General features: G+C 45.8%; 1 protein-coding gene across 3 annotated transcripts in view; it reads left to right on the top strand.

Annotated features, from left to right (window-relative positions):
- stard8 (StAR related lipid transfer domain containing 8) overlaps positions 1-17,852 on the top strand; it is a 136,674-nt gene that overhangs the window by 83,164 nt on the left and 35,658 nt on the right. For all 3 annotated transcript variants that reach the window (XM_085998416.1, XM_085998426.1, XM_085998406.1), the window contains 3 exons: positions 4,351-4,422; positions 12,763-12,844; positions 16,408-16,471. In XM_085998416.1, the coding sequence (XP_085854542.1) occupies positions 4,351-4,422; positions 12,763-12,844; positions 16,408-16,471 (218 nt within the window). The remainder of the gene's footprint in view (positions 1-4,350; positions 4,423-12,762; positions 12,845-16,407; positions 16,472-17,852) is intronic.

Below are 17,852 nucleotides of genomic sequence, written 5' to 3'. Positions count from 1 at the left end.
GCTGTAGAAAAAAAGCCCTGATAAATTTAGCAGAGACCCGGGTGCACGTGCAAATCAGGCGCGAGCCTTGTCATCGTGTCCCTTTTACGCCTGTTAAACTGGTACAACAATGTTGCCTCTCTTCCCCCAGTGTCTACATGTCGTGCCTGTTATTGGTTGTAGGAAGAAAGAAACTCATTTGCTTCTGTATTTGTTGGAACTCTATCTATTGGGCAGTTCTTGGGAATTGTAATCTTTTACATTATTATTTGCCTGGTAGGAATTGAGCATAATTGCGCACTGAGAGGGGGAAAGGAATTGGATGAATGACTGCATTCTTAGCTGGGATGAGGTAACCTGTTAGTTTTTCCAAATCCTGCACATAATGCAATGAATCCCCTTTCCACAGGATCCTTGCCAAGAGAAACTTGGGTTTCCTTTAATAAAATGCCATCTAGCTGATGGCATTTATTGATATTAACTGCCTCCTCAATAGTATGAATGCTCGACAAATGGGAAGATATGCTATTCTGGGCTCCCTCAACTCTGCACATCCGGTTATCTATCTCCCTAGAAATGTACCATGGCTGGAAGACATTTCAGGATGACTTACTAACTTATCCGCTTGGTGATGTCTTCTGACCTCACTGCACATTTCAGTTGGTTGCAGGGGCCTAGTGGGGAAGAACTTGCAGATACAGGAAATGACTATTGGTCTGGAGTATGGGAGTGGGAGACAGCTAGTATAAGAAAGAAAGAGTACAAGAGACTCAAATTAGATAGAGGTATGTGAGTTGGAGACGCAGGTGGCCCCAATGTAAGTACATTGTGCAAGTCAGATTGTAACAAAGCAATGGTTTTAGTGGGGGGGTTTTTTAATTGAGAAACCCAGGTGTTAACCCTTTTAAATTAAATAGGTTAATATCTACCTTTTTAAAATAAGACTGTCAGAATTTTTCATTTAATTACTACCTTAAGTGCTTGCATCAAACATGGAACAATTTCCCTTAGTAGGACTAAGATCAGTCCACAAGGGGTTAATATATCCTTTTTCAGACTATTGGCAATGAATGGGTCCTTGGATGGAAGGGCTGGGTTACTATTCTCCGTGTTGGACGTGGACACAAATTCCAATTCAACCACTGAGTTTGCTGCACTTCCACTAGAAATGAAAACACGTAGCCAGAGCTATGATGCTTTAGGGCTTCTTTCAGTATATTCTTTCGAATTTAAACAAGAAAGCAGAGATGCTAGCAGTTATTCATCTTTAGGTGAGGTAGTAATGTGTAGAAATTACACATTTCTTTGCATAGTTCCCCCCAGTCTGGACTTCATACCTTTTTATAATAGATTTTTCAAATAGCTCAAATGAATGAAAACAGGGTCATCTGTGCCTGTTGGTCAAGCTGTACACTTTATCACGTCTAAATCTGTCAACGCAGGTTTACACTATATTCTAACCTAATTTCCTCTTCTCCCAAGTCGTCTTTGTGTTGTAATCTTGTCACCCAGTTTTCACTGTGCTGCGACCCTGCCCCTCCCAATTTATTACTGTGCTGTAATCCCAGTTACTAACTTCACTGTGCTATAACCCTGGTTCCCCTGGCTGTCCCAGTTTATTACTGTGCTGAAACCCCATACCTCCATAGTCTTCACTCTGCTATGATCCCCATCCCCTCTCCTAGTTTACACTGTGCTGTAACCCTGGCTCCCTAGACTTCACTGTAACCTGGCCACCCTAGTCTTTACTATACTGTAACTCCTTTCCCCCCCATTTCTACTACAAGGCTTGCCCTCACGGCAGTCTGCTTGTCCAGTTGAAAGATGTTTGAAACCTGTTTGCTGCTGAATCCCATAGTAAACAGGAAACCCACAGAGACCATGAAATACAGGCAGTGAGGCTGAAGTCAGGAAGGTACCTCTTCTGATTTTATTTCAAGGCAAACTGAAGAGCTTTAAGATTAGCTAAACCAATGATTCTTGACAGTAGGCCCAGAGTTATGGATAGTACTTGCAAATGAGAAATCTCCTTTAGCTTCGAACATTGACTAACCTCAAATGCAAACCAAAAATTTGCCCCGTGTAGCGCACGGTACAGCGCCCCGTGTAACATTCTGCTTGGCTTATTATACTGGTAGCAGCTGTCCAGTATAGGTGCCTGAAAGACCTTTGACAGTATAATGACTGTATACTGCCTGTATATTTGCATGTCGTTATCTCTCAGATAGCCTTTGATGAGCTGAAGTCTTCAGTCCATTGTGAGTTGTATACTGTGTAGTTCAGATCCTGTATGAAGTGTGCACAGGTTCCACATGTTGCATTCTATAGTCTGAGGTCAGTCCTACACAGTGGAAGTGGTTTTATCTGATGGGCTGATCTGTGACATTAGTTAAGTGTGGGCCTGGCTGTCCTTATCTCTGTGTCATAATGTCGGATCAAACTCACAGAAGCTCGAGGGAAAACAAGTTCCTTGGAAGTACCCACATCCACATTGCTTTGATTCTGTTTCCACCTTAAATATTGGACGTGCACTGAGCACAGGATCTTGAGATATGGATCTAGATATTCTCGATGTTTTTATGGGTGAGTAGAGAATGATTGGTTAAAAAAGCTTCACTGTGTATTGCTCAATCTTCTGTGATACATACTTACCACAAATGGTCTTTGTGTACACAAGAAAGTGAGTGAATATAAAATGTGTCATACAAAAGAGAATCAATTTGATGAAATGTTTGAGAAATGAAACTGAGAAAAAGAAGCCCCCCCAGTGATGCAGTGCATTCATGCAATGAACAGCTGAGCTAGAAGGCCCTGTGTTTGATTCCTGCTCTATCTCAACTAGGGTGGTATTTGGGCTCTACTGTTCACTTCTGTGTCCTTGGGCTAGGAGAGAAAATCAGCCATAGATCATCTTATCGCTATTCAGTGAATCTTGTTGAAAAGTGAAGGTTTGTGACTAGCCTTCGATGGTTGACTATCCTGCTGGCACGACCTTGGCTCACGCTGGAGAGTGCCTGGTGTGTTTGGAACTATATCCAGCATCAGTCAGTACCTTCAGGAGAAGCTGACAAAATGTAAAGAAGACCCACACACTCTTCTCCAGACTGTGGCAACTGCCTGTACAGCATTGTCTAGATTGTGGTACCTCCACCCGTACTGTATCTGTAATGTTTCTGTGCATACAGACTGTATTATATCTGCCTGTATGCCATTATGCAGACACTAATATCTCTAACCATTACAGTGCTGTCAAACCTGTAGACATGAAGACAATTTCAACAGTTCTATTCATCTTGTACATTCACAAATGTTGTTGCCCATAGCAACCAGAAGAATTCAAACCTCACTGGATAAGAATGACACACAATAGCAAAAGCTTTACTCTGCTCTGACTGGTGCTCTACCTGACATTTGAGAGCTTGGTGGGATAGAGGGTGCTTGATGCTGATGCTGGGCAGAAAGGCTCCCATTCCCTAATAATAAAATTGCTCACGTCGAGAGGAACAATTTATTTATTTTTTCCTGCTGAGAAACCAAGGTGACGAGCTAAGGCTCATTTTGCAAGACACCATCAATATTGAAAAGAGGAGAGAAGAGGGGATAAATCAAGAAGTAGTGACTAAATGATGCCAAGTTTTGGTTTTAAAAGTTTATAGATTGTCAGAAAAACAGAAGTTCGAGAGAGGCAAGATGTTCCATATTGTTTAGGTCCTGGGAAAGAAGGAGTTAGAGTAAGAAGTAAGAAATGGTGCGATGATTTCAACATAGTGAGAATGCAGAAAGGAGGAAGACATATTTGGAGTTTAGGAGGAAACTGAGAAGAACAGTGATAGGAACACTGACCATAGCAATGTCAACTCCTCTGAATAAAGGAATACGGAGGTTATAACTATCAAGAAAGAGTGAACAGGCTGGGGCTCTTTTTCTCTATAAAAGAGAAGGCTGAGAGGTGACCTGACAGAGGGTTTTAAAATGAAGAAGGGGTTTGATAGGGTAGACATAGAGAAGATGTTTCCACTTGTAGGGGTTTCAAAAACTAGGGGCCATAAATACAAGATATTCACTAATGAATCCAATAGGAAATTCAGGAGAAACTTCTTTACCCAAAGAGTGGTAAGACTGTGGAACACATGACCACAAGGAATATTTGAGGCAAATAGCATAGATGCATTTAAGTGGAAGCTAGATAAGCACATGAGGGAGAAAAGAATAGAAGGGTATGCTGATGGGGTTAGATGAAGCGGGGTGGGAGGAGGCTCGTGTGGAGCCTAACAAGATTTTTTTGTTTTGCTGTTTTCACACTGGTAAGGAGCAACTTGCAACTGTGTGGTTCTGCAAGAGCTAATTTACTGAAGTCTGTCTTTTTTATAGAACTCGAGGCTAAGGAGGCTTGTGATTGGCTGCGGGCAGCAGGATTTCCTCAGTATGCACAGCTCTATGAAGGTGGGTGTGGCCTTTGTGCCTTATTTATTTATTTGTTTTATTTGTTTTTTGAAAAGAATGTAGGCGGAGAGGCTGATCAGGAAACTGTGGCTGTGCGATTCTAAGTAATTTGTTTAAAATCTGCCACGTGCAGATACAACTGGGGACGAGGACCACACCTGCTCTCCTTAGGACGCACACTTGATTATGTTGTGCTCCTAAATTAGACACAAACAGGGTATCTGTGCCTCTTCCTTTCCCCTCAACTGTCTTTCTCTTAATTTCCCTCAAGAGGGTATTTCTCAAGGTGAGCACATATAAAGTATTATTTTTTAATTTGTAGTTCATAAGGCCACTAGATAATTATGGATGAGGAAGGCTATTTAGCCTTCATTCACCCAAAGAGATCCTAACAACCAATCCCACCCCCGCCACTCCCCTCTGCTCATTTTAGCATCCTGTTGATTCTTGGATGGTTCCAAAATTTTTGCCTCTATTATTCTATCTGGAACTAGTTCCACATGTTGATTACACATTGTGTGAAGAAGAATTTCCTGATGCCAGTCCTAAAATTACATTTTACTAGTTTGAACCTGTGTCCTCTTGTTCTACTCCACAATTTAATTTAGAATAATATTCTGGCTTAACTTTTTCTGTACTCTTGAGTACCTTTTATAGGATCAGCTCTTGGGATGCCTCCTTCCTCGGCTGAAAATCCCATGTTTCTCTAGTCTCATAGCTTGGACCCCTAACACTGAGTTTGACTAATATGCTGGGAATTTGCTCGGGGATTCTCCCGATCGACCACTGCAACTTTGGAAAATCTGCGGAAATCCCAGATAGAGGTGTAAATGGGGTTTCTGCCGATCTTCCGCGGAAATTATGGCAGCTGATTGGGAAATTCCTTGCGATAGCCTTAACGTGGATTTGTGAAAAGCCTGTTGTAAATCTAGGTATACCACATTGTAGGGCTTCCCACAGTCCACTTAGGTTGACACTTCCTGCAACAAATTGAGGATGTTGGTTAGGCAGGATCTTCCCCTTCTGAATCCATTTTGACTGCTACTTACTAGACACTTATTGTACAGATGACCCTTGGCCTTACTCCGAATAATCAATTCTATTACTTAGCATTGAATGTGAGTAAGACTAATGGGTCTGCAGCTGCCATTTCTGTTTTGTCATCCTTTTTGAATATGGGCACCATTTTGGCTTGTTTCCAATCTACTGGTACCTCCCCAGTGTCTGTCGTGACACAAAACGTTATTTGGCATTGCAGCCATATCCTGCAAGCTAAGCTCCTTGTATTAAACTCCTCAGCCACCTCTTCCCACTGATGACGGGGGTGTTGCCAGGAGGTCTTTCTGCACCCTGCGGGCGGGGGGGGGGGGGTAGCTGGATCTCTCTCTTGTCCACTGCCTAGACTCGGGCCTCCAAAGTGACATTGAAAACACTGGGGGCCCTATCTGCAGTTCCTACAGTCATTATTCTCTTCAGAAGCGTTCCCTCCTATCTGCACCTCCCCTTTAAGAGGTGCAGACTGCCTTTAAGTGGCGTCAGAGACACCTGATTTCCTGCCCCCCTCCACACAATCAGGCATGACCCATTATATTGAGATCCCAGTACCAATATCATGTGGGTGCAGGGACCACCTGAACAGGCACGTGCGCCCTGCCCCTTGTGCGCCCGCTTTTGGAATTTATAAACCATCAATAAAACTGAGTTCACAAATGGTTAACATTTACAACTACTTTCCTTTTAAATATTTATTATCTACTGTAATGGAGCTTCCTGTTTTAAAGCTCTATACAAAAACTCCTTAAGTGAGCACTTTAATTAAAATATATATATATAATAATTTAAGCAAACATTTTAAGTGCAATAAAGGCTTGACTGTAACTTTAAATGACCCTGGGAGGGTCGGCAGAGAACAATTACTGGAAGTAGAGCATATTGGGAAATGTTCTTCAGCCAAATCTCCTCTCCATTAATCAGTTTTCACCCTCAGGCTAACAACTCCCGCCCCAGTGAAAGCACATACATCTGCTCCCTTTGGGAAAATTGCTTCCATCCCAGAAAAATCCCAGACGTTGCTGCCTGGCTTTCCAGTGTGATACTTGTTAAATCTCCTGTTTGAACTGGTTTGGAGGTGCTGAAAGTTCTGAAATTATGTTTTGCTTATGTTGGCCTTTGGTTTTCCTCAGTCCTTGTCAATCCCTGCCATACAAAACTACCTTTATTTGCTCTGAGGCCTTAGGATTCTTGCACTATTCCCCCACCTCATCGACCTGAGCTGAGTCCACTCCTGCAATGCAGTGTCTTTAATCTACCACAGCACTAAAAAGGCTGGTCCTGTTTTGGTGATTTCAGTGACACCATTGTAGTTATAATTTTCTACATTATTTGCCACATTTATATCTCTTTAGATTTTGAATGACAGTTCTATAACTGACTGATCCCATGATACTGCAGCTCTGGCACTGTGCAACCGACTGACCCACTATACTGCAGTTCTGTCATTGTGTGATTGACCCTCCTCATGATAGTAGATCTCTGTCATGTGTTCTTCCATGCTCATATAACCTGCCAATATTCATTAGGGGTAATTTAATGACTTTGCATCTCACCTGCTAGAAATGCATATTGGATATTCAGGTGTGTGGTGTGGACGATTTTCTGACCATTAATTGAAGTAATTGGAAAATCATGCATGGTGTGTGTGTGTCTAGATTTTCAGTATAGACTCCCAATGGACGAGGCTTTCTTCTGAGGGTGCAAACTTGGAAAATTGCCACTATTGTCTAGGCTTAGATATGAAAAATGGCCACTTGAATGAGCTACTGGAAAGTTCCTGGTGTCGATGGAACTGTACCCTGTTAGATCCGTGTATTTTGATGTTGTGTGTCCTTCAATAACTAGACACGAGACTGCAGGGAACAATCAACAGGTATTTACTGGATGAGGGTTACTCTAAAACTAAACGTACAGATCCCTACTCAGGGTTTATATACTGGTGTGGTCACTGCCGGTACTACAGTATACAGGAGCTGTAAAAAGTAGTTCTCCCCTTAAAGGTACATACACTACAATTCCTCCCCTTTTAGATTGACAGTACCATAACATTCATTTAACAATTAACACTTTTAACATGCACATTAACTGCAAATAGTCCATTTATAAATTCAGTCTTTGGGGCGGCTTCCTGATCCTTTCTGGATAGCGCCTTTCCTGAGTGTCTTGTTCTGGGTGCGGAAGCCCCCTGTCATCAGTTGGTTCATCAGCTTCCGATGCTACTGTTTCTGGGGTAGATGCTACCTGTATGTTGGGTTCATCACCAGGTGCGCGAGGCATGGGGTTGACTCGTTCCTGTGACTCTAGGATCTGGTCGACATGGCATCTCTCAATGTTCTCCCCAACATCCACTGTGTACATTAGTGGCCCCTGCCGTGTGCATATCGTTCCTGGTTGCCATTTCTCTGTTCGGTAGTCGCGGGCCAAGACTGGTTGCCCTACATTGAAGCTCCTTGTTGGCTTCTCATTGATGTGCTGGAATTGCTTATTCTCAACATCTCTTCGTACATTTGGTCTGAGCAAATCCAGACGAGATCTCAACCTTCGGTTAAAGAACATCATGGCCGGGGTCTGGTTGGTGACTGCATGTGTCGCATTTCTGTAGGCTAACAGGAAATTGTCCACCTTATGCTGCAGTGGAATGTCGTCATTGCACATGGCCCTTACTGCTTTCTTAAAGGTTTGTACGAACCTCTCAGCCAATCCATTTGTGGCTGGATGATACGGGGCGGATGTGTAATGCCTTACCCCATTCCTTTTCATGAATCTTCGAAACTCTTCGGACACAAACTGTGGTCCGTTATCAGAGCAAATCTGCTCTGGCAAGCCGTTCCTGGCAAATATGGTCCGTAGGACTGCAATAGTTTTCTCCGTGGTGGTGGACGACATTTTGATCACCTCAGGCCATTTCGAGTGCGCACCCACGGCTATTAAAAACATTGAGTCCATGAATGGACCAGCAAAATCCATATGCACCCGTTGCCATGGAGATGAGGGCCACTCCCATGGGTGTAGAGGGGCATGTGGTGGTGCATTTTGGACCTTCTGGCATCCTGAGCAGCTCTTCGTCAGGTCCTCGATTTGCTGATCGATCCCCGGCCACCACACATAAGACCTAGCAAGGCTTTTCATTTTCCCCCCTCCCAGATGGCCTTCGTGAAGCTCATTGAGCACTCTCTCCCTTAACTTGGGTGGAATTACCACTTGGGATCCACACATCAAGGTCCCCTGGCATACTGACAGCTGTTCTCTTCTGGATGAGAATGCTGGCAACAGTTGAGTCGCCATGTGTTGGCCATCCCTTCACCGTCAAGTCATATATCCGAGACAGTGTCGGGTCATTTCGGGTCTCCTTCTCTATATCAGCGTTAGTTACTGGCAAGCGTTCAATTATAGTCGAATGAAATATTTTGACAGGGTCCACTGCTGGTGCTTCCTCCGCAGTAGGCAGTGGCAGGCGTGATAGCCCATCAGCGTTTCCATGCTGTTTCGTGCCCTTATACTCGATTTCATATTGGTTCGCCCCTAGAAAAAGGGACCATCTTTGTAGCCGTTGCGCAGTCATCACCGGCACGCCCTTCTTTGGATTAAAGATGGAGACAAGTGGTTGGTGATCAGTCAGCAAGGTGAACTTCTGCCCGTGCAGATAGTGGTTGAACTTTTTCACTCCCCACACTAGACTGAGGGCCTCCCTGTCAATCTGGGTGTAGTTACGCTCGGCTGAGGTTAGTGACCGAGACGCAAAGGCTACCGGCCTCTCCGAGCCATCCGGGAACTTGTGCGACAGCACCGCTCCAATGCCATAGGGTGATGCATCACACGCCAACCGAATTGGTAGTGCTGGGTTGAAATGAGCCAACACCTCTTTTGATGTGATCAATTCTTTGCACTTCTGGAAAGCTCGTTTACATTCGTCATTCCACTTCCATGGTACCCCCATTTGCAGTAGGGTGTTCAGTGGGTGTAGTACTGCAGACAAATTCGGCAAGAACTTATGGTAGTAGTTCACCAGCCCAAGGAACGACCTCAGTTGTGACATATTTTCCGGTGCTGGAGCCTTGACTACTGCCTCAATCTTTTCAGGGGACTTATGTAACCCCTCTTCATCAATAACGTGGCCACAATACGAGATCTGCTTCTGGAAAAACTCGCATTAGTGGCGATTTGCTCGGAGCCCATATTCCTTCAATCTAGTGAGCACCTGCTCCAGGTTGGCAAGGTGAGCACTGTCATTTTCGCCCGTGACCAGGCTGTCGTCCAAATAACACTGGGTCCCTGGAATCCCTTGCAGGACTTGATCCATTGCCCTTTGCCAAATAGCCGGAGCTGATGCTACCCCGAACACCAGCCGGTTGTATTGGTAGAGAGCTTTATGAGTGTTGATCGTGAGGTACTGTTTCAAGGCTTCTTCTACCTCCATTTGCAGGTATGCCTGGGCCAGATCAATCTTAGTGAAGCGTTTCCCTCCAGATAGCGAGGCGAAAATATCTTCAATCCGCGGAAGCGGATATTGTACCGTGCGAAGGACTGGGTTCACTGTCACCTTAAAGTCCCCACAGATGCGAACTTTCTTTGGTTCCCCAGGCGTATTACTCAACGACCTCTTCATTACAGGAACGATGGGTGTGGCCCACTCACTCCAGTCCACTTTGGACAGTACTCCTGAACGTTCCAAACCTTCCAGCTCTGCTTCGACGGCTGGGCGGATCGCATAAGGCACCGGTCTGGCCTTAAAAAACTTTGGGCTTGCATTTTCCTCTATTTTGATCGTTGCTGTTATGCCTTTTAGTGTTCCAAGTCCCTCCTGGAACACTTCTTGTGCGTCAGTTAGCATTTTTGACAGTGGTCCAGGTGTGGCGTCGTCATCCTTTTTGGCATCTACAGTCAGTGCTTGTATGGAATGCCAACCTAGCTGTATCTTCTGGATTCATTCACATCCTAGTAGTGGTGGTCCTCCATCTGGCAATACATATAGGTCCATTTTTGGTGTTTCCTTACCGTTATATCCAACGTTCACCCTTATTTTTCCTTTGGGGTAGACTTTTTGCCCCGTGTACGCCTTCAAGACAATCTCTGTGTCTCTCAAGGGTATATGTGAGAATAGCCGCTCGTAGTCCCTTCGGTTTATGATTGTTAGGGCTGATCCTGTGTCCAATTCCATTTTCACTTGGACTCCAGCTATCTTGAGCGTGACCCAGATAGTTTGGTGATCCTCCGTTTGGATCACCTTATGTAGTTTCAGACAACCCAGCTCCTTGCTTCCGGAGTCTGTATCACTTTTCTGTTCGTCTGAACTACTCGCCGTCACCTTATGGACCTTCTTGTACTTCTCCTGTGGAGATTTCTTGCTGCTGGTTTTCTTTCCCGACCTGCAGACTCTTGCTATGTGTCCTACTTTTCCACACTGTCTGCACACTTTGTCCTTGAACCAGCATTCATTATGGTTGTGTGTTGTTCTGCCGCAGCGATAGCACTTCACTGTTCCGTATGACATTTCATTTGTGCCATATTCTTGCGGTCTCCGTTGTATCTCTGCAGCGCCCCGTGCGGCTGCTTTGTGTGATACTGCCATGCTGAAAGCCTTGTCCAGCGTAAGATCCTTTTCTGATAGAAGCCGTTTCTGGGTTCCTTCACTTTGAAGCCCACACACAAACTTGTCCCTTAAAGTATCTGCTAGTCCCGTTCCAAACTGGCAGTGTTTCGATAGCTTGCGCAGTTCCGTTAAATACTCAGCATTACTTTCATCTTTATGCTGGTTCCTTTTGTGAAACTTAAATCTTTCTGCTATCAGCAGCGGTGTGGGGTTTAAGTGGTTCTGTAGGATTGACACTATGTTTCCAAAATCCTTTTCCACTGGCTTCTCTGGGGTTACTAGGTTTCACAGTAAGCCATACGTTTTTGCACCCATGGAATTCAACAATACCAGCGCTTTCCTCTCATCTGGCACTTCATTCGCCTTGCAGTACACTTCTATGCGTTCGACATATGTCATCCAATCTTCGACTTTATTGTCGAACGCTGTGATACTGCCACTCTTCGGCATCCCTGGGTGTGGTTAGACTGGCTCAAAATGGCGTTTTCCCGCGCTTTCCCTTCTTCTTGCGGCTCAAAATGGCGTTTTCCCCGCGCTCTCCCTTCTCCGCTGCGGCTCAAAATGGCGTTTTCCCGCGCTCTCCCTTCTTCTCCGCTGCGGCTCAAAATGGCATTTTCCCCGCGCTCTCCCTTTCTTCCCCGCTGACGCTGCTCGTCCCTTGAACACCGGCTGCGCTCTGCGCGTTTTCCTTCGCGCCTCTCTCTCTTCTCCCGTCGACGCCGTTCGGTCCTGAACACCGGCTGCGCCCTGTGCGCTCTACCCTCTCTCTTCTCCCGTCGACGCCGTTCGGTCCTGAACACCGGCTGCGCCCTGTGCGCTCTACCCTCTCTCTTCTCCCGTCGACGCCGCTCGGTCCTGAACACTGGCTGCGCCCTGTGCGCTCTACCCTCTCTCTTCTCCCGTTGACGCTGCTCGGCCTTTTTTGTGCCATCGGTCGGCTCTAGCCGCCGCTGTCCGGGAAGGGTCTGCGCCGTACCTGTTACCAGCCCGTTTCGCTGGACCACCGTGACTGGAGAACCAAGCCCAGCTCTCAGCAGCCTCCCCTGCGATGCTCAAATCTCTGCTGGATGACTGGGCAGTTGCTTGTGGTCGACGCCCGTGCTTCTGGCCTCAACTTTCTTCCACTGTTCTCCAGGAGCGAATCCCTGGGAGGTAATGCAGAGTTGCAGGTAGGTTCGAATCTGCCTCGTCGCCAATGTTAGATCCGTGTATTTTGGTGTTGTGTGCCCTTCAATAACTAGACACGAGACTGCAGGGAACAATCAACAGGTATTTACTGAATGAGGGTTACTCTGAAACTAAACGTACAGATCCCTACTCAGGGTTTATATACAGGTGTGGTCACTGCCGGTACTACAGTATACAGGAGCTGTAAAAAGTAGTTCTCCCCTTAAAGGTACATACACTACATACCCCAGTATGAGTCCGCACCTGAAGAAGGGACAAAATAAAGACAAAAAATGTTGGAAACATTCAGCAGGGCAGGCAGAATCTGTGGAGAAGAGAAGAAAAAGGTTAGGCTAACGTTTCATGTCTGCGGTCCTTTGTCAGAACCTAGAGGGACAAAAGCTGGTGTGAGAAAAAAATATGATTGAATAATTTCCAGCGAAAAACGGACAGATTTATTTCACTATAACCAAGTACATGGAGTATGCGAAGAGCAGATATGTAAATTTGTTTGTTTTCTTGTATTGCAGACTCCCAGTTTCCCATCGACATCACAGCTGTCAAGAAGGATCATGATTTTCTTGACCGGGATTCTGTGAAATCTGTGTGCAGGTAACTGTTTGTGAACCTTTATAATTTTGCCCGCTCCCCTTTTCCTAAAGGTGCCAACTCTTGCTTTGGTATGGTTCCATGAGTGCAGTTAGCTGGGGGTCAGTAATCAGCAGATTTGGCTTGGGCCAATAATGAGCTGGCTTGGCTAGATTATGGGGTAAGCAATGTCTGGATCATTCAGGGTCAGTAATGGTCAGCTTGACCCAGATCAGCAAGTAGATGTCTAGGTCAGGGTCAGTAAGTGGATGTCTGGATTGACATCAGTAATTGAGCACCTATAGCAGATGCACAGATTGCCCTTGGGGCACTGTTATGGAGACCTCTGCTGCAGTTAGCTCTGGAGCTCCCATATGTACCAGGGTGTTGCAAAGTCTTCTGTCACATTAACGCATGAGTGTGGTGGACTCCTCCATCTGCAATGCACTCTCGGGCACGGTCTCCAGTGCCTGCACATACACTTAGTGCATCCTTCTTTAAAAACAGCACCTGTGAGAGCTGGTCCTTGGGCCCTTCAGCTGTAGGGTGACATGTCCTGGATCTCTGATCATCAATGTCTTCATCCTTAAGGTCAAACCCCAGCTGCTCTTGCTCACTTGTGCTCTGTGGATCACCTAATGCACTCACCTCTGGTGTAGATGCCTTTTGAATTGGTGCTTGGGAGGTATAGAGTGAGTGACGGTGCACGCTGTGAAGTGTTGGCTAGGCCACATACAGGGGGGCGGGGGGGTGGCTGGATTTCCTTCTTCCTATTCTGACGCATCTAGAGGTAGAAAAGAGGAAGAGAGGTTAGAATGGGTGGTTGAGGAGCAGAGTTCACATGACTTTCAGCCGTAATGATGGGGTGGGAGGGTGCACGATATAATTTGCTGACAGGTAATGAGGGTTACAGTAGGAACAGAGCAAAATGTAATCAGGAACTTGTAATTTGCAGCTGCTGTCTTACTTCCCCATCTCTGCCACTGTGTATGGCCTCCTTCCCCAGTAATAGCAGAGCTTCCTCCTCATCAGAGGTGGGAGGGTGGAGGTTTGTTCTCATTCTGGTGTTATGGCTTGCCTTCTACTTCAAAAAGAATGTCAAAATTGAGAATGACATTTGATTACCATGAGCTGCTGTAACCCCCTGCTGTCACACTGATTCTTGTAATGGGTGTGCTGAGGTATGTGCACCAAGCAATTAGATTCCAAGTGACACTTTTAGTGGGCTGATTTAGCACAAGACTGTGAATAAAGGAACACTTCCAGGTAAAAGCTGAGGACATGGTGCTGGCTGCTGGGCCTTGATGGTAAGCACAGTGTGAGGGGAGATCACTAATTATCAGATATACTTATTCCAAATGTACTTTTGGAAGATGCAGATAACTCCTCTTACCTTGCTTGTCCTGGTCAGGTCATTAATTCTTTTTCTTGCACTGAGTTGCTGTGCGTGGGGTGGTTGACTGCCCTGGCTATTTCCTGTGCTGCTGCTAAATTGCTCTCCTTGTGGGCCATCGTTGCTGCATGCCAAACAGTGCTTCTGTTCTTTGCCTGACTTCATGCAGAAGGACTTCTATACGTTCGTTGGTGAACCTGAGGACTCTGGGCCCTCCTGCAAACTCAAATAGTTTTGAAATTGTTGTATATCCAAAATTATAATGTATTCCCTTTAAGCAGCTGCAGTTCCATAACTGGTGACTGGTGTTCCTAATGCTGGAAAATTCCTGTCAGTAATTGTGTGCCGGGGCCGCGCCGGCTAAAGTGCGCGCCAGGGCCGCGCCAGCAAACCGCGTGTCAGGGGGGGCGTGCCAGCTAAACCACATGTCAGTAATCGAAAGCCCCTGACTAATTTTATTTTCTGGGGTCAGGCTCGTTTAGGTGGGTTTGGTGGGATCCTGGCTGTATGTCCATTGCAACCGTGTGGCCAGTCCTGGGGAAGGGGAGAGAAATCACCGTGGGGCTAGCGGCCCCCGGGGCTGCAATAAATTTCTTTTTGATTAGTTTGCTATGCTGAATATTGGTGCTGAGCCAATGAGTCAGTGCCTGGAGCCAATCCTGCGAATTTATACTCCGTGGGTTGGCCGCTGGGTGGGGCTTCAATTAAAATCACTTGCATCATATAAAGGTATCTTCATCAGTGAGCCTACTATCGAGGGACCCTAATTTGCATGCATTCATGCAGCACCCACCTGCTTCCAGCCATGATCTCAGCCACCTAATTGAAGTCAGGAGTTGAAATGGCAGTCAGCGCAATCACAGTCGGAATGGGGCGGTACGCCGAATCGATCATTGTCTGGGCTGTGCGCAGCGATAAAACCAGTAACCTAGCCCACCAGATTTTTTTCCCATTCATTTAATGGAATGAATATTAGGCAGGCTCCCTTCCCACATGTGATCCTCCCAGCCCAACTTTTCTCTCTGCGCCCCTTCCAGCTGATAATTAATGCCCAGGCAGTACAGACCAGAATCTACCCCCAATGCTTTGCGATATAAATCATCCTATTCAAATAGTCCTCAGATTGTAATTCCTAACACACATTGGCATCTGTGCATGTCATTGCTGTGTGACATTGACTATGTCCCCAGTTTCTAAAGGGTAACTTGCAATTTTTTATTAATCTGGTGTCTCTCAGTGGATCCTTGTGTGTCAGAAGACTAGATTTTGATCTTGAACTAAACATAGTTCACTTCCCGCACTGTGCTGTGGTTTTGTCATGTGAGGAATTTTCTGTGGTACTGTTGTAGTCAGCAAGTGATTCACGTCAGTTATTTCAAAATCCAGTATCTTACACTTGGTAATGATCTTGTGTTTCAAAGTTTATTCACGGTTAGTCTCATAACCCCGCCCCTTTCTAAGTCTGGTTGACCCAAGAAGAAAAACTGGTTAATGGTCATCAGTACTTGTGTTGCTTGTGTGTGACACTGTTGGGAAGTTATCTATTCTTCTGCCTATCCTCCCCCTCAGATTTCACTAACATGCTGGAGCACTTAAAGTTGTGTTTCAAAGAATTGAAATAACCATCAGTACTGTGATGAATTGGATATGCAGAGCAAGAAGGTACTAGGTTTGATCCTTGGTCTGTGCTGAGTTATCTAACCTCAGCGGCGATAACTATAGGAGTGCCAGAATTGGTCTTGGCGCTCCTGGGCTAGGCAGGGGAAAGCGCTGCTCCAGTTCCTGTTTCTGACCACTATTCAGTGAGTCCTGATGGAACGTGGATGTCAGGTGAAGACAGTAGGCTTCTCTGTGAGGTCCCTCGATAGTAGGCTCACTGATGAAGAGTGGGCACTTGGGCAAGGTACTGGAGGCCAACTAGCATCTGTGGAACTGTACCACAGCAAAAGTTAACACCATCAGGACAGGAGGGAAGAAATTTAAGTGGGAGAGAGTGACAAGTGTCATGCAGGAAATGTCTGAGTGTTACAGGAGAGAGGCTGCTCAATGATATTGCATCCTTACCCTGCAAAAAAAATCCCAATTTGAAGAAAATTTGCAGCTGGGGCCTTATTTGTGAGTAGCTGTGGCAATTTCTGTAAATCAGTCAGGTGGATAAAGCATCTTTACTCTAATTTGATTTTTTTCCCCTCAGGCGGCTGATGACACTGAATAAATATGCCTCTATAAAGCTTGATGTCAACACTAACAGGAAGTTGGTAAGCACCCTTGGAGGAATGCACTGGTCCACTGTTTTCTAGCAACTACTTTCCTACTGTGCTCTGTGCTTTTGAAGTCTGAAGGTTTAGCTGCCAATTATATAGCCATTTTAGCAAATGGGGAGACAAATATTTTCTTCATTGTTTTGGCACTGCTTGGTATGGCTGCATTGGCTAATAAAAAAAAGGTTAGTTTTGACCATTAAAATGATGGGAGCAAAGTCTGGTGTGAATGTAGCTGTGTCCAGAGCAGAACCTGTAGAGTAAACCACCACACTATGGAGTTTAGCGACCAACTGTTCTGCTCTATGGGTTCTGTACTATTACACAGATCCTTGCTCCACCCCATGAGCCTTGTACCAGTATAGAGACCCCCCTGCTCCACCTCGAGTACTGTACCAGTAGAGAGAGTCCCTGCTCCACCTCCCAAGTACTGTACCAGTATACAGTGCCCCCTGCTCCACCTTGAGTACTGTACCAGTATAGAGAGGCCCAGTTCTACCCTCTGGTTCTGTACCAGTACAGAGATGTCCTACCTTCGCCGCCTCTCCCACCCTCTGGATTTTGTACTAGTATAGACACTCCCTGTCCACCTCCAGATTTTAGAGAGCTGCTCTGCCCCTGGGCTTTGTATCTGTACAACTCCAGAACTGGTAGAACAGTGTAGTCTAACTATGATCTTTGCCACTGTTGGAGGACCTGAAAGTAGGACAAGAAATTTGGAGGGTGACATGAATCAACTGAGCGGCCTGCGGGTGGCGCTGTCCAGGGAGAGTATAAATACTCGCGCACGGGCCCAGCTTGCGCAGGACATTCTTAACAGGAACTAGTGAAGGACACAACTAGACCTCCATGTTGTGAAACAGTTGATTAAAGCTTTGTTTAACGCTTAGACCAAGTGCCTAGTAGTTTTCTTACGTCAGAGGGCTCACTGTTTATTTTATTGTCCCTCTTCTCCAGCCTTAATCAAGCCTTCCTTTAGGTTGGTTGGGTGGGTGACCAAGAGCTTTCAACATTAGATGGCAGCATCCCGAGGGCTGTCTGGGAGCCCCTGTAGTCTGTCTTACAGGGAGTTGATAAGAAGGCGGCACTGCCGTGCCAAGCAGTAGGTTGAGAAACAGGGAAACCACGTGGGTGTGAAGAATGATGGCATTGAAATAGGAGGAAGGTGCTCTGAGGCTTCCCTTTTTATTCATGGAGCAATGGTAGTCAGGGGGTGGGGAAATTCCTACTCTCTGGTATGGAAAGATGTTTTCGTGGCTCCGGAACGGGGGAGGTGAATGACCAGCAGCTGCCACGACGGCTTGTAGTTGGTTCACAGACATGGCTCCTGTTACGTCCGTGTAATAATAAGAAAAGGACTGCAGAGAACGGTACAACA

The sequence above is a fragment of the Somniosus microcephalus genome, chromosome 1 (genome assembly GCF_052327205.1).
Source record: "Somniosus microcephalus isolate GS21.2 chromosome 1, FLI_Smic_1.0, whole genome shotgun sequence".
Taxonomy (NCBI): domain Eukaryota; kingdom Metazoa; phylum Chordata; class Chondrichthyes; order Squaliformes; family Somniosidae; genus Somniosus; species Somniosus microcephalus.
The sequence above is the reverse complement of the archived record's forward strand: the minus strand, read 5'-3'. Positions and strand labels throughout refer to the sequence as shown.